This window comes from Barbus barbus (genome assembly GCF_936440315.1).
Source record: "Barbus barbus genome assembly, chromosome: 3".
Classification (NCBI taxonomy): Eukaryota; Metazoa; Chordata; class Actinopteri; order Cypriniformes; family Cyprinidae; genus Barbus; species Barbus barbus.
In genome coordinates, this window is record NC_136731.1 from 21,815,643 (window position 1) to 21,830,077 (window position 14,435).

Below are 14,435 nucleotides of genomic sequence, written 5' to 3' on the forward strand. Positions count from 1 at the left end.
GCCGAGAATTCCGGGCCGAGAACGGTTTGTAATCGTGCCACGCCGTACCAGGCTCACGTGGCAATACAACTGGAAACTTGCACTTTTACAACACTATGATGTAGGGTGTCCCATCCAATATTTAAAAGCACATTTGTGGTCTTCACACTCACTTGAACACTTGGGCCAAATACAGGAAATATAGGGGTTGGGGACCCATTTAGCAGGAGTGTCTATAACCTTATCAGCTAATTTTTTTGATGAACAACAGTCTTTACATCACCATCTACTTCAACATATACCTTGGCCAGTCAAATTATGCAACTGAGTATTGGGACAGGCCATAGTATCCCAAAAAAGAAAATTTGATTTTTATTTAGTAGTAATCTATTCTATGCTGTATATAGGCAAATCATTCTGAACACGGAAAGCCACAAGAACGGGAATGTATTTCTTTCCCAGACAGCAGCATGCTTTTAATTTTCTAACCTAGTCTCTGGAATCCAGTTATCATTGACGGGCGGAGGCACAGGAGTGGACACAGTGCTGGTGCTGAGGTCACCGATGATGCCGAGGGCCTCTTTTATGGCATGGTACATACGCAGCATCTCGTCTCTGCGCTGGGCCTGGTCAGCAGACTCCTCCATCAGACTGTTCTGATCTCCTGAGGAGTACAGGTACGCCAGCAGCTCTGAGTGGATGAATTCTTTAGCCTAGGGACAGAAAGACAACAGAACAGGAAAGAAAGTTTAATGAAGAGGTGAGGATGTCTGAAATATGTTAGAATTAATACGTTTCAAGATTAACTTCTTAAAACACAAGCGGTTGTATACTTACACTATTGATCATGAGGTGCATGATAGTCTTGGGCATGAGGTCTCTGATGGTCTTGTTGACGATACTAGTGTAAGAGTCCACCAGGTTACGGATGGTCTCCACCTGCCTCTCCAGCTGAGGGTCCATGGAGAAGGTGTCGGCTGGAGCGGCCTCTTCTGACTCCACCTACACACACACACACACATACACACACACACACACAAATACACACACATCTCAGTTTCTTTACAACCACTTCTTATTTGCCTTTGATCTAAGTTTTGGAATAAAGATCAGCATTCTCAACTTCTGCTGATCAAACCAAGATCGCATAGGTGGAAAAAAAAAACATTTTTAACTATTTGCTAGATACTAGAAAACAGGAGTGATATTTGTCCACATAAAAGCTGTGTAAAAGTTGGTGCTAAGATGATTTAAGAGATTTGTTTTTTTACATGTAGATAAGTAGCTGTTGTATTTAGAGGATTTTTAACATGTGTGTGTTTCTGGCTGGTTGCTTCAAGATTTTATTTGTCACATACACAATTATACAGGGTATAACCAGCAGTGAAATGTAGGTGTGGAAGTGTGAAATGTAGTGAAATGTAGGCTTACACAGATTGCTTAGTAATAACATAGTAATAACACAGTAATGTAAAACACCTATCTTTAACAAACTGCATAATTCCAGGTACTATGTCAATAACAATAATGTATGTGCTGCAAATTTATTTTCAACTGCCTAACACCAAGTATTTATGATAATAAGTCTGCTTAAAAAGGGTGGTCTAGGGTACGGTTCATGTGAACTCCGGTACGGTTTGCTGCTGATGTGAACACAATCGTACCAAATCACAAAAGTGAACCGTATTAATGCCGTATTATTTGATAAAAATGTGTGTTTGTGTGTGTTTCACTCACTTTACTGACGAGTGTGACTGACGCGCTGCAAGCAGAAAGCTGTATGTCTCATTTCTGTTCACTTTCAGCGTTCTTTAGAGCATTTGCAGTACATTTGTAAGACAGACGTAAGTGCCGTTATGCACTGAAGCTGTGTAACCAAAACGAACGGTTCAAAAATGTAAATATATAAAAGTGCAGAGAGCAAGCGTATGCATTTTGCCGCCTTTTCCTGCGCCGTCATTACTAAGCAACGGGGGTAAACAGCTGCTGGCTTGATGATGCAAACAAATAAACGGTTCGGACCCAAATAAAATAATATGAACGCAGTCCAGCGGGGGCAGGGGGGGCCAACTGAACTCAGGTTTGGACCAGGCCCGCACCATGCACCACCACCACCACTACTACTGGTACTATTACTATTAATTTCATAACATATTACCGTTTTGCATCAGTAATGTTGTTTTTGAAAGAAATATATATATATTTTATTCAGCAAGGATGCATTCAATTGATCAAAAGTGACAGGAAAGATTGTTTTTTTGTGCATTTTTTGCAATAAACGCAGCCTTGGTGAGCGTAAGTGACTTGTTGTAGTTTTCTAGTAGTGTAACATGTTGACAGTCAAAAATAAATCCCGATACAAAAAAAAGTCTTAAATGTGTAGACTTTAAACTCGCAATAATGGAATGCAGAGTGTTTTAGATTGTACTTTAGTACCTGATCTTTCTCAGGATAAACACCTGCTCGGAGAAAAGAGGCTTTCCAGCTGTCCATGTCCTCCTGTGCATCACAAGCCAGCTCGATCTGACGCAAGTCCTTATACACGTTCCTGTGAGGGGGATCGAACACATGAAGCAGCCGAATGCCAAACAAAAATACACAAACATAGAGATTTGCAGTCAGCCCTGACCTTTGCTCAGTGTTAAAGATTGCAAAAATATTCTTAGTGGACATGAAGCCTTTCTCCACATCTCTGAGCTTCAGGTTGTCCAGAGGAAGCATGTATTTCTTCTCCTTTTCCTAGTAGAGTGAGATGAGAGAGGGAGAGGTACAACAACCTTATAAACCACTTCACAGTAGTATCAAAAACCTGCAGCGTTCAGAGAATGTAAAAACAATAAATAACAATGGATGTATAGAAAAGTGCTGCTTGAAGACTTTTCAAAACATCATCTTTTGTGATCATATGGGTTTGGAATGACATAACAGCGACTTAATGACCACATTTTCATTTTGAAGTGAACGGTCCCTTTAAAGAAGGACCACCAGGTTGCCAAGCCAGAGAGGGGGATGTGAGAATCAGAGAGAAAAGAAAAAGAAGAGGAGGAGCCTAGATGAGGACTAATGCTGCCAACTCGTTCTGTTGAGTTGAGAAGCAGCATCTGGAAACGTTTATGTCTGCACAGCTACAGCCCCAACAGTTACATCACTCAGAGGAACACGTCCCTGCCCCCAACACACACACACACACACACACCAACCCCCCAGTAACCCAGTACGATTTCCTGCAAATTCCAAAGTCGGATCCCGGCTGGAACATTTCAGTGCGCTTGCCACGTCACTTTGCCTCCCCTTTCGTCCCTTTTCTACTTTCGTCCTGCTCCTCGCCTCTCTTTTCCCCATTTATCGCGTTCTCTTTACTTTGAAAACCACTGCTAAAGGAACATTTCTCAGCGTTATTCATAAAACAATGGTAAAGAGCGAAAACTGCACATGGTCCAGAATGCGAAAATGTAGCCATGATGGCAAGAAGGTCCGTATTACTCTTGAAGACACTGCAGAGGCCTGGAATATGCATTTGCCACGCAGCGGCGGACATGTGAGTATACCGAATATACACATTTGAAAAGAATTCTTAATGTAAACATTCTCAATAAGTAATGTTGGGATATTCAGTAATGTTATTTCAACCTATTTCATTATGTTTAGATTCATAATATATTCAATATAGATTTTTTTTGCATATGCGGGCCAGCTTTAATTCTTTGTGTGCCTTCATTATACAAAAAGCTATTTAGAAGTAAAAATCAAAACATAAAAAGGTCACATTTCACCCCAAAATCAAAAGAGGTTATATGTTACATTAAGCAAATGAAACCTATTTCATCGCAGCATTATTTTCAAGAGAATTACATTTTTTCGACCTCAAATTATCATTAACGCAGCATGTCCGAATCACTTTTCACTTTTTTAGAATTTTTTCGTAATTTTTTTTTAACTCCCAATTTATTCCCAATGATTTTCATTAGACTTTTTATTTGAATAAAAAAGTTATTTGACTGTTTTACAGTAAATTACGTAAATCATACTTTCTAATTAAAATATAACTACATTTGACAGTACTACAGTATTGAGAATCAAATTAATGGGGATTTTGTTAACTAAACTTGCTGCTGAATCAAAACAGTGGTTATATAACAACCTTAATTTACTTCAAAAATATTTGAGCTATTTTATATTGTAGATTTTAGATAAGTAGCAAGCTGAACATGTTCTCAACAGGTTAAGTAAGATCAACGCTTTATCAGTGTTTCTGTCTGAACTGTTGACTCTCCTCTGCAGTCGTGTGCGGTCCTCGGGGCAGTGACCTGCGGTCCAGCCGCCTTCTTTCCTCCCCCCCGCCTGCCCAGTGTTCAGACTACCTGTTCATCATGCTGCAGCTGAACAGTAGTCCGCACATTGGTTAGGCTGGGCAGGGACACACACACCCGTGGCTCGAGTAAAATGACTCTACCATTCACTGCTGGACGGGGGGTGGGGGGGGGGGGGTGGATTTACATATAAACCAGCTCTCTTGGAGAATAAAGAGAGACGTTTACATTGAAGTTGCTTTGGATGAAAGCGTCTGCCAAATACATTAAAGTACACATTCATCAATTTGTGTTCTCCCTGGGAATGAAACCTAAGGCCTTGATGTTACTCGCACCACACTCTACCAGTCAAGCCACAGGAACTCTGGAAAACAGCTAACGTTTGCACAAATTTCAAACACACATGGAATTCGGGCCCAACTTGAGTGGCACTATTTTTAAGCTTAAGCGAAAGGGGGAGGGACTGTAAACGAGAAATGAAGAACAGATGAATCTCACCTCCTCGTCCTTGTACCAGGACAGCGATTCGGCTGTCAGGATGAACCAGTACTCCTTGGAGCCGCCCTTCATAATGCTGATGTTGAGGGTTAGCCAGCCTTTACGGATCACCTGCGGGACAGAGGGTGGAGGGGGGGGGGGGGGGGGGGGGGGTTGTAGGGCACGCCACAAGAGTGGGGAAACATTTATGAGATCCTCACAGTCTTTGTGCTGTAAGCTTGTGACCTATGCTGAACAAACCTGAAAACCCTATTGTGCAAACCTATGCTTACCTGCTGTGGAAATATTGTGTTAAGTTTGGTTTCCTTCAATTGTGCCTAACATGATTAAATAAATAACTCTGCTTTGTACGTTACAGCAGTGGCTCTCAACTGGTTTCGAAAATTCATTGAAATATAAAAAAAAGAAAAAATTATAATTTCACTGAAATTTTGCAGGCAAAATGGTCCATTGTTGGTAAGTTTCATTGCCAATCCCTAACGAAAATTAACCATGGTTTTATTATAGTAAAAGTGTAGTAACCATGTGTTTTTTTTTTTGGTGTATTGATTACTTATTGTATAACAGCTTACTACAAATACAATGGTTAAACAATGGTTAGTGTAGCGAAACCATGGTCAATTTGTTGTTACTATGGTTTAACTATAGAAACCATGTTTTTTAATTGTAGTAAAAACCATGGTTAATTTTTGTAAGGGATATGGCAACACTTAACAGAAATCACTTATTAAAACAAAGCATTATAGCATTATGTTTGTCAATATAGCGAATCTGCGTGTGGAAATCTTCCGCTCTTACACGAAATTCCCAATTGCGTGGATTCCATTTGAAATGACTACATTTCATGTGAAAATTTGCCGAACTATGGAAAATGTGGGCCCATCAATATGCAAAAATATTAACATACAAATAAATATTTATAAGTTAAACCAGAAAAATGATGACTGTAACCTCATGAAGAACAGCAGTGGTGTGATTTACCAACATAAACGAATATGTTGTATCAGTAATAGCATAAAAATCCATTATATATGCACTTTATTAATCGTATTTAGCTTTAAGTCGTGATTCACCAGTTGGGAATCACTAGACTACAGTATCTACTCTGCATGGAGTCAGAACATAAGGCAGCAATTAAAGCTTAGTCACAAATAAATGCTCTAGAAACTCTGAATATACACTAAAAAAAACACTGGGGAGTGTCTTGAAGTCTTGAAATAGAGCAACAATAAAAGAACGAAGGAACAATTTTGTTGTGCTTGTGGATTTTTTTCCCCCCTCTACATGAGTTCTTTCTAAAGCACAGGGCGATGTGACGGCAGGTGCCACCCAGACCCACTGGTCTGTCACAGGAACAGGGGTTAGAGGTCAGCAGTGGTATGTTAGGGTCAAATTAGTGAGTAAAATCAAGCCTACAAGCTGGTAAACAAAGGAGAACGCCATTAGTGGTGTTAAATGGAGAAAGACATACACTCAAGTGTGAAAACCTATTGAACGGGAAGGAATAGTGTGAGAAGATACAGGTTCAAGATACAGCGTGTCATACTGGTAAACAGAGAAGGTACAGGAGCTGGAGAAATAAAGGGTTAGTCAAGGAAACGGGAGGTAAAGGGCTTCCAGATTTCAGTGGTAAAGGAATCGAAGTGTTATTTTTGAGAATTAAAAGGTGTCTGTTACTGAAGGATTGATGAACACCGCTTCATAAAGTCAACATGGAATCAAAATAAATCTTATTTACATTATTAATGTACATTACAGCTCCGTTCTGGTACTACATCTTACGTCGTAATACCACACGGCATCAATGACACTGATCTTGTTCCAATAAAGAAAGAAATACCACACCAAGCATTTCTACGGTACTATCCCTTTTCTCCCTTTCCATTTTGCTTTGTTCTCCGTAAAAACGGAATGAAACTGAGAGGAGGGGGTTAGAGTTAGAGAGTGCCAACAATACAGACATAAAGCTATGGCAGACTATATAGATTGTTTGCCTTGGTGGGGAAATGCCATCAACCTTCTTAAGAAACCTGATAACCATCTCTGAGAGGGGAAAAAGACAGAAGACACTGATGAGAAGAAAAAACACCAGGACAGTATGGCTCAGGCGTCTCATGCTAGGATGTACTGTAGCGACCCGAGCAAATGACCACAAATACGCTCTCGAATATATTTTCATTAGACAGAAACCCAGCAAATATCTGTGGTCAGAGCCTGGCTCGGGCTCTGTATTCTCTAACATGGATCCAATTTCCCTTTGCCGCCCACAACTGAAAGAAATGAGAGCATGACCCTATTTTCCGTTGTGTTAGGATTTCACCGTTCCTCCACGTTGCACATTCTGTCTCTAAATTACACCAACTAATCCTAATATTATGTACATTTAAAATGCATAATTACCAACAAGTTAATCAAAGAGTTGGCAAAATGCGATCAGAAATTTCATTAAACAGAAATCTGTTGATAGTAGGGACGATTTTGAATTAAAGATGAGATGATTAGATGATTACCTGTGAGAGGCGACTGTTAATTACCCCAACAGAAATCCCCCAATTAACTTTGCCCCAGAAAGGATTTCTCTAAGGTTGAGCAGTTAATTTATTAAATTAAAGTCAATAGATTAGCAAAAGGAACCCGATACTGCCACATTCTGGCCATTACTGGCACACCAAGGGGAAAAGAAAAGAAGAAGAAAGAAAATCCAGCTAAATACTAACTAACTGTTATGGCAGGGCTGGGCAATACTTTGATGATCTAAAATAAGTTTAGTGTAGGTTTTAAATTAAGCAAGTTATTATTGTGATGACTTTAAGACACTTTCATTTGGCCATTAAGTTTTCTAAAAGGTTTAGTTTGTGTTCAATTCACTCTGCCCATTTAATTTAATGGTTTCAAAACTACGATTCAATGATTTATCGCATTAAAAATGCTCATGCCCTGTGTGGCACTTTGCATTTATTAAAAGCAAATAAACAATTCTAAAGGTAAATGCTGGTAAATTTATTACTCTGATTGTTACAAAGCACATGAATTTAAATTCTTAAATTAGCTACTCTTCATTTAGTGAAAAACAGAAAACATGCCTTACATTAATTAGATAATTATTGTTTTACTTTTGAATCTACTTGACAAAAATGGCTGTTTGGATGCAATGATATTAAATATAGTTGGAGGTTAAAACATATTGACATTTTTGTTTGGTCATATAGCCCAGTCCTACCTCAGACGTATTGTTAGTATAAAGAAATCATCATATTTTAGTGGAAAATAATTGTGATTAGCTCTTCATGGCAAATTTATTTTAAAATCTATATATAAAAAAAAATGCATGAATTCATTAAAAATGCACACCACATACATGTATAGAAAACCCAAACACACTCCACATGTTATGTTGGGTTTGAGTTTTGCTCTCTAGTATGATTGGATGTTTTCTGGCCCCACCCACCAACCATATCCCCATGGTGAAGCAGAGGCTGATTCTCCACAAGGCAAACTCTGATCACAAAGCCCAGGCCGCCAGGACTCACATCCAGCAACAGGACAACCGAGGCCTCCATTTCACTTCATTTTCTCATTTAAAAAAATAAATAAAAAAAGATTGTTTCATGCATAAAAATACACTGATATATGAAACTAAGGGTGCACTGTGACATTTCCTCAAAGGAATGGTTAGTAATGTTCTCTCGGTTTAATTACTATAATTACCGAATGTTAGGTGATGCCACTAATTACAGTGGGCATTCTATGGTGGATTTGACATCAGTTACTGATTACTCGTAACTGAAATTGAAGCACTGATTAAAATTTTTATTCCAGGTTCCACCATTTTTGGTTTTTCCACCAGACTATACCTTCTCGGCTTCACCTTCTCTCAGGCCACCTAGCTGAAGAGTGAAAGAAAAACCATCAGCTTTATAATTATCGCCAGCAAGTTTACACACAGACATCCCACCCACATTGGTAATTATGAGTTAGTTGACCTGTTACGGCCTCAGTTCTCCTGACTGGATGAGCGCTGGTGACCTCTAACTGGGCGTGGCTTGTAACTTTGTCGTACTTACCAGTATTTCACCCTGTAGTGATAAGGAGGGACGGGGGTGGGGGCAAGTTTTGGGGAGAAGAAATGAGACAAAGACACAGAAAACAAGCAAAGCAAGAAAGGGAAGACAGTGCAGGAGGATGGTTAAGAAAGACAAGTTTTTCAAATGGAAATGAAAAGGTTTGAAGGGGACAAGGGTGTGATGGAGTGAGTCAAAGAACAGAGAACAGTCACAGTGAGAAAAAAAAAGTTGGAAGCAGACACAGAGAGAGAGAGAGAGAGAGTGAGAGAGAGGGGGAGAGCAACAGAACAAAGTTACATGCAATTAGATTAACTGACAGTACCACAAATCTGAATTATCTACTAGGTTGTGTCATTGTCACGGCTGGATCCATGCACATTCTGAATTACACTTCCAACAGAAAAAGGAAGTTTGCATTAAATTAGGGCAAGACTGAAACAAAAAACAATGCATTGATTACTCATTTGTCATGCGTCAGTGTTACTAGCAGCTAGTACTGCTGTGATGCTAGTGAAAGCAGTTTCTTAAAAGCGGGAGGAAATGAAAGGGAATGTCCCTGTCTAATAACACAGCATACTTTCAAGTTGCTTATGTCATTTCCACTGAAACCTTCATATATGATAAGCCCATTTCAGGCTCTTTTATTTTTCTAACTGGTAGAAAAATAGTGGCAAACAATGTTCATTTAAATGAAACCGTGCACAAAATACTAACACTGTGTCCTAACCAGGTGTGAAGTAACAGAATTCCAGCTGTCAACACAAACTGTAGCGTGATGCTTCACAATATCAGCCATTCAGAACATAGAGCTGCTCAGTCATGATGTCAGTTATGTCATTTGTGTTGCAGAACAAAAACATGAAAGTTTTTTTTTTTTTCTTTAATTATGCAAATTTTGAAAATGATTGTTAAAATCCAGAATTTAGTACTACAAGCTAAACAACTTTATATAAAGTTACACAGACCACTCCAGGTGGGGATGCAAGTAACTTTTTTTGGTGAGTAAAGGCAAAAATTCAGGTTTAAATGGAAGCCTCAGGTTTTATCGCTCATTGCATTATGTCGCACCTGGTAAGGACACTGTGTAAGAGTGTAGTTGATCACATTTATAAGTGATGAGACCTTGGGGAAACATAATTTTTAGTTTTTAATCACGGGGGTAGATTACAAGGGGTGATGTGGAAGGGGTCCCCTCAAGGTTCAAGGTTAGGCCCTTTCGTGTTTAATTGGAATAGTGGACGGTGTGATGGTGCTGGAACGAATGAGTGTCAATTTGGATTGAGGAACATGTGAAAGCAGAGAAAAGTGTACCTGGTTGGAAACGGTCCTCTTCTTGTTGACGACATTCCTTTGCTGGGCGCTACAGGTGGGGAAAACAGCCAGAAAACACTGATTATGCACTGATTGCACACCGTTGTCTGTATTGTTAGAATAGCACAACAGTAAAACTATGATTTGTGTAAACCTCCTTGGCACTCTGGGTGGGAGCAATCCTGCTCTGAGGCAGGAAGGAGGAATGGGGCAGGAGAAAAAACAGGAGATGGGTGGTCTGATTAACATCTATCTAAGATGACTGGGTGATTAAGGGGGCGCTAGCGCACCTGTTGTTGCCGTACCCTGGTATGGTACCGTCATCCATCCGTCTGAAGTCAAGACTGAAAGTGACGGCATGAGAACCGTTAAAAGAGGTGCCCTGACAAACTCACGGCATGCGCATGGGGACACACGCGGGACGAGCAGGGTCAGACAGGCTTGATGCTGTAGGCGACCTTTGTCTCAACTCTAGAATGCTCTACAGTAACCAACTGAGCATGCAAACATTTTACATGCAATAAGTCTTTAGTTGTACACTAGTTTTCTGAGAGATCAAAAGACATGCACTTATCATTTTAGTGCATTTAAGTTACATCCAATGCATTAACCATAATGCACAGGCACAGGGAGCGAATCTGAACTTTTTAGTCCACTGCACTGACAGTAAACAGGAGACCACATTCAGAGCGTGACTTCTAGAGATTCTTGATCAGATTTAAAACATCTTGAAAGTACCTACAAAATCCATATACAACTAAATATTGCTGTTGATGCCCCCAGAGCATTACAGAGATGATAATATAGGATGGGGATGCCAGAAAAAATTTAATTGCAAAGATGAAAGCGGGATTTTTAATGTTTTTGGAAAAAAAAACACAAAGCTGCATTTATTTGATAAAAATACAGCTAAAACTGTAATATTGTGAAATTTTATTACAATTTAAAATAGCTATTTTCTATTTTAATATATTTTAAAATGTTATTTTTTCCTGTGATGCAAAGCTTAATTTTCAACATCATTATATCATTACACCAGTCTTCAATGTCACAGGATCCTTCTGAAATAATTGTAATATGCTGATTTTAGGGCTATTATGAACTCAATATTGCGTAGCTTGTCAGTGATCTACGGCTCTGTGTATTAAATGCCGCTCCATCCGAAAGCACGTGATGGAGATTTACTACTAATCACAGAACCGGCTTTACTGACGAGATGCGCATGACAATCGCATGCGATTTATCATGCAGCCCTAAAATCTGCATATGCGATTTATCGTGCAGCCCCAACTGATTTGCTGCTCAAGCATTTCTTATTATTATCAATTATGAAGTGTTTTTGCTGCCTAGTACTTTTGTGGAAACCATGATACATGTTTTCAAAATTCTTTGATTAACAGTCTTTTGTAATGTCACTTTTGAACAAATAAAATACATTTATACTAAACTAAATATTTGTGAAGTCTGACCCGAACCTGACCATAATTATGAAATTTTTGATGGCTACATACCATTTTATTTTACCTTTGCTTTACATGTTGGCCACATGGCCACTTCCTTTCTAAAGGAGTCAGAATAAACTGCACTGCAGACCAGTCTTGCAGACAGTCAAAAGTCCAAATACACAAGAATCACTGCTAAGGTTAGGGGTCAAGCTTTGAGGTGAGAAATGAAACCCAGAATGTGCCACACTGGATGCTACACATACTTTGCAAATCCAATGAAGTCCTCATGGTTGGTGTTAATGTATGACAGCTCAATGTCAATCAGCAAAAGGACCTGTAAAGGAAACAATTTTGCACATTAAGAAAATTTATGAAACAAACTATGTGGTCAAAGCGGATCTTCTCTCGCCAGTCTCGCACCTGGTCCTTGGTCTTGCCTTCTCTCTCTCTGACGCAAGTAGTGACAATCCTCTCAATCTCTTCTCGCAGTTTGGGGTAAGAGCTTAGCTGTGGGGAAAAACACCAGATAGATGCAGGCTACTGCATGTACACATAGCCACACGCACACATGCGTAAACACACATAACACATGTTGCAATGTGAAAGCGGTAGGAGCTAACCACAATCAGACCTTTTTCACACAGGTCGACGTGAGGACTAGTTTTCGCCAAGCCACCATGCACAAGAGGAAACAATGCAAGAGAGAGCAGTCATGTGCATACTAGGGCTGGGCGATATGTCAAAAATATCTTATCGATAATCGCCATAAAAAATATTGCGATATCCGATAATATCATCTACCCAAGCCCCACCTCCACCATGCCCCGCCCCGCCCCGGCCAAAACAACATTGCCGACATGCACCATAAACACACATGCTCAGTGTGGTCTTAATTATTGCCGCATTAAAGTTTCGGTTTGACTTTTTCTTAGTTTGTGTTTAAACTAACAGAAAACATTAGCTTTACTGTAATGTTGGTGTTGCTAATAATTTCCATTCTGTTCTTATCAAATTTGTGTTTGAAATTAATTTCATTATGTGAGGAGAACTGTTGAGGAAAAATAATAGAACCCAATTTTAAGTTCATCATGGTGAAGTTGGACATTCTGGCGGTGATTGTAAGATTGATAAATGCATGTTGATGACATTAATAAATGCCTCATTCATTCATTTAATATCTTGAATAAAATATTCCTATTTTCCGATGTTTCTCTTTCTTTTTGGCATTATCGCCTGTGTAGACATTTCATGATGGTAAGTTTAATTTCCTTGAATATAACAATTGTTGCGTTATTTTTAAACTTGCGGTCAAGCTATAACGTAGGCTATTTGATATTTATCATGTATGACTAAAATCATGCAGGGATTAAAAACGAATTCTGAGCAAAAACGTTTAAGTTTTTTTTTCTTTTCTGGAAGCCTGGTTCAGAGGTCTCTTTTGGCCCGTTTTTAACTAAATAAAAATAACTGCTTTTTATTTAGAAGCAGGGTAATTTAAATTTCCTTTTTTGTATTTTCATTTTTATAGTTTTTATTTTATTAATCAAACTACAACGCCCACAACATAATTTGAACGCGTGAATGTTGAAACTCCGAACGCATGTTGAGCTGAGATAGGCCTAGGCTAGTACTATAATGCCTTAATCTGTTTGCAACAAAACTTTATAGAATTTTAAGAATTTATAGTGCTATATCTCAGCTTAATTAAACAATTATACACGGTTTAAAAAAATCTGTAAAAATAGGGCACTATGTGCGCTGTATGAATAGGCTGTGAAGGAATTTGTGTATTTTAATTATAACTCTCATGTTTGTGGTTATTCATCATTATACATTCTGTTTAAATAAATATTCAGAAACACGTGCAGTGCTACTATTTTTCTTTTTTCTGTTTAACTTTTATTAAACTGCAGATCAAAATAGAATAGGTCTATACCCTAAATAAGGATAAATAGGATTGGAACACATCTCCAAAATCACATACACAGATGCACGTTGCCATTATGGTAGTCAGCGCCGAAAAACAGGCAAATAATATCGTCATATCTCCCAGCCCTAGCGCACACTCACACACACACATATGAAGATTTGAGTATTTCAGCAAGCTGTGTAGGTAAGACAGCATTCACTCCCAGCCAGGAATGGACAGTGAATCAATAAATTAACTTCTAAGTGCAGTAAATCAAATTTAAGGGATGCTAGGGTTGGGAATCGAGAGCCGGTTACAAATATCATTGTAAAATACTACAGCCAAATGATGATGATATTTGTTCTGTTAAGTGTTACTATATGACTTCTTCCACTGAAACGGTCTGCGCTGTTGAATCTACAGCACCAAGCAAAAGATGTTATGTTTAAGTGATATCTTCAGACACTTCTTGCAAATCAAACTCATTGACCTTAAATGGGTCACTCACTTACTGAAGGAATGGAAAATAAACTTATGACTTAAAATAAACCAATAACTGTATGTCAATAGCAGCAATACAATATCAACACAATAATTAACAATTGTATCTAACAATGAATCTTTTTTTTGATAATTTGGTAATTGAAGAGACCAAATTGGATCAGTTTAGGCCTTTTCCACATCAATGTTTTCGTTTGAAAACGCATCTTTTCTCTCCATTTTGGCCTTCCGTCCACACTGAGCTTTTTGAAAACGCTTTCCAAATTGGATAAATTTGAAACCGCCATTTTCGCTTTCAAGTGTGGACTGTGAAAATGGAGGCTTTTGAAATCGATGACGCATGTTTAGTCATGTGACGTATATAGCACCAATAGATATACATGTTCATACCGGCAATGTGCCTGTTATGTGCTATTCA

General features: G+C 38.7%; 1 protein-coding gene across 7 annotated transcripts in view; it reads right to left on the bottom strand.

Moving 5' to 3' along the window:
• Positions 1–14,435, bottom strand: part of LOC306856991 (dynamin-2-like) — a 58,973-nt gene that overhangs the window by 11,010 nt on the left and 33,528 nt on the right. For 4 of the 7 annotated variants that reach the window (XM_079396586.1, XM_079396587.1, XM_079396584.1 and 1 more), the window contains 8 exons: positions 12,028–12,114; positions 11,871–11,941; positions 10,163–10,211; positions 4,788–4,898; positions 2,609–2,718; positions 2,416–2,527; positions 817–981; positions 469–692 (listed from right to left, as the gene is read on the bottom strand). In XM_079396586.1, the coding sequence (XP_079252712.1) occupies positions 469–692; positions 817–981; positions 2,416–2,527; positions 2,609–2,718; positions 4,788–4,898; positions 10,163–10,211; positions 11,871–11,941; positions 12,028–12,114 (929 nt within the window). Of the gene's footprint in view, positions 1–468; positions 693–816; positions 982–2,415; positions 2,528–2,608; positions 2,719–4,787; positions 4,899–8,641; positions 8,675–8,851; positions 8,864–10,162; positions 10,212–11,870; positions 11,942–12,027; positions 12,115–14,435 lie in introns of all 7 variants that reach the window. The other 3 variants (XM_079396582.1, XM_079396581.1, XM_079396583.1) reach the window with 2 other exon arrangements.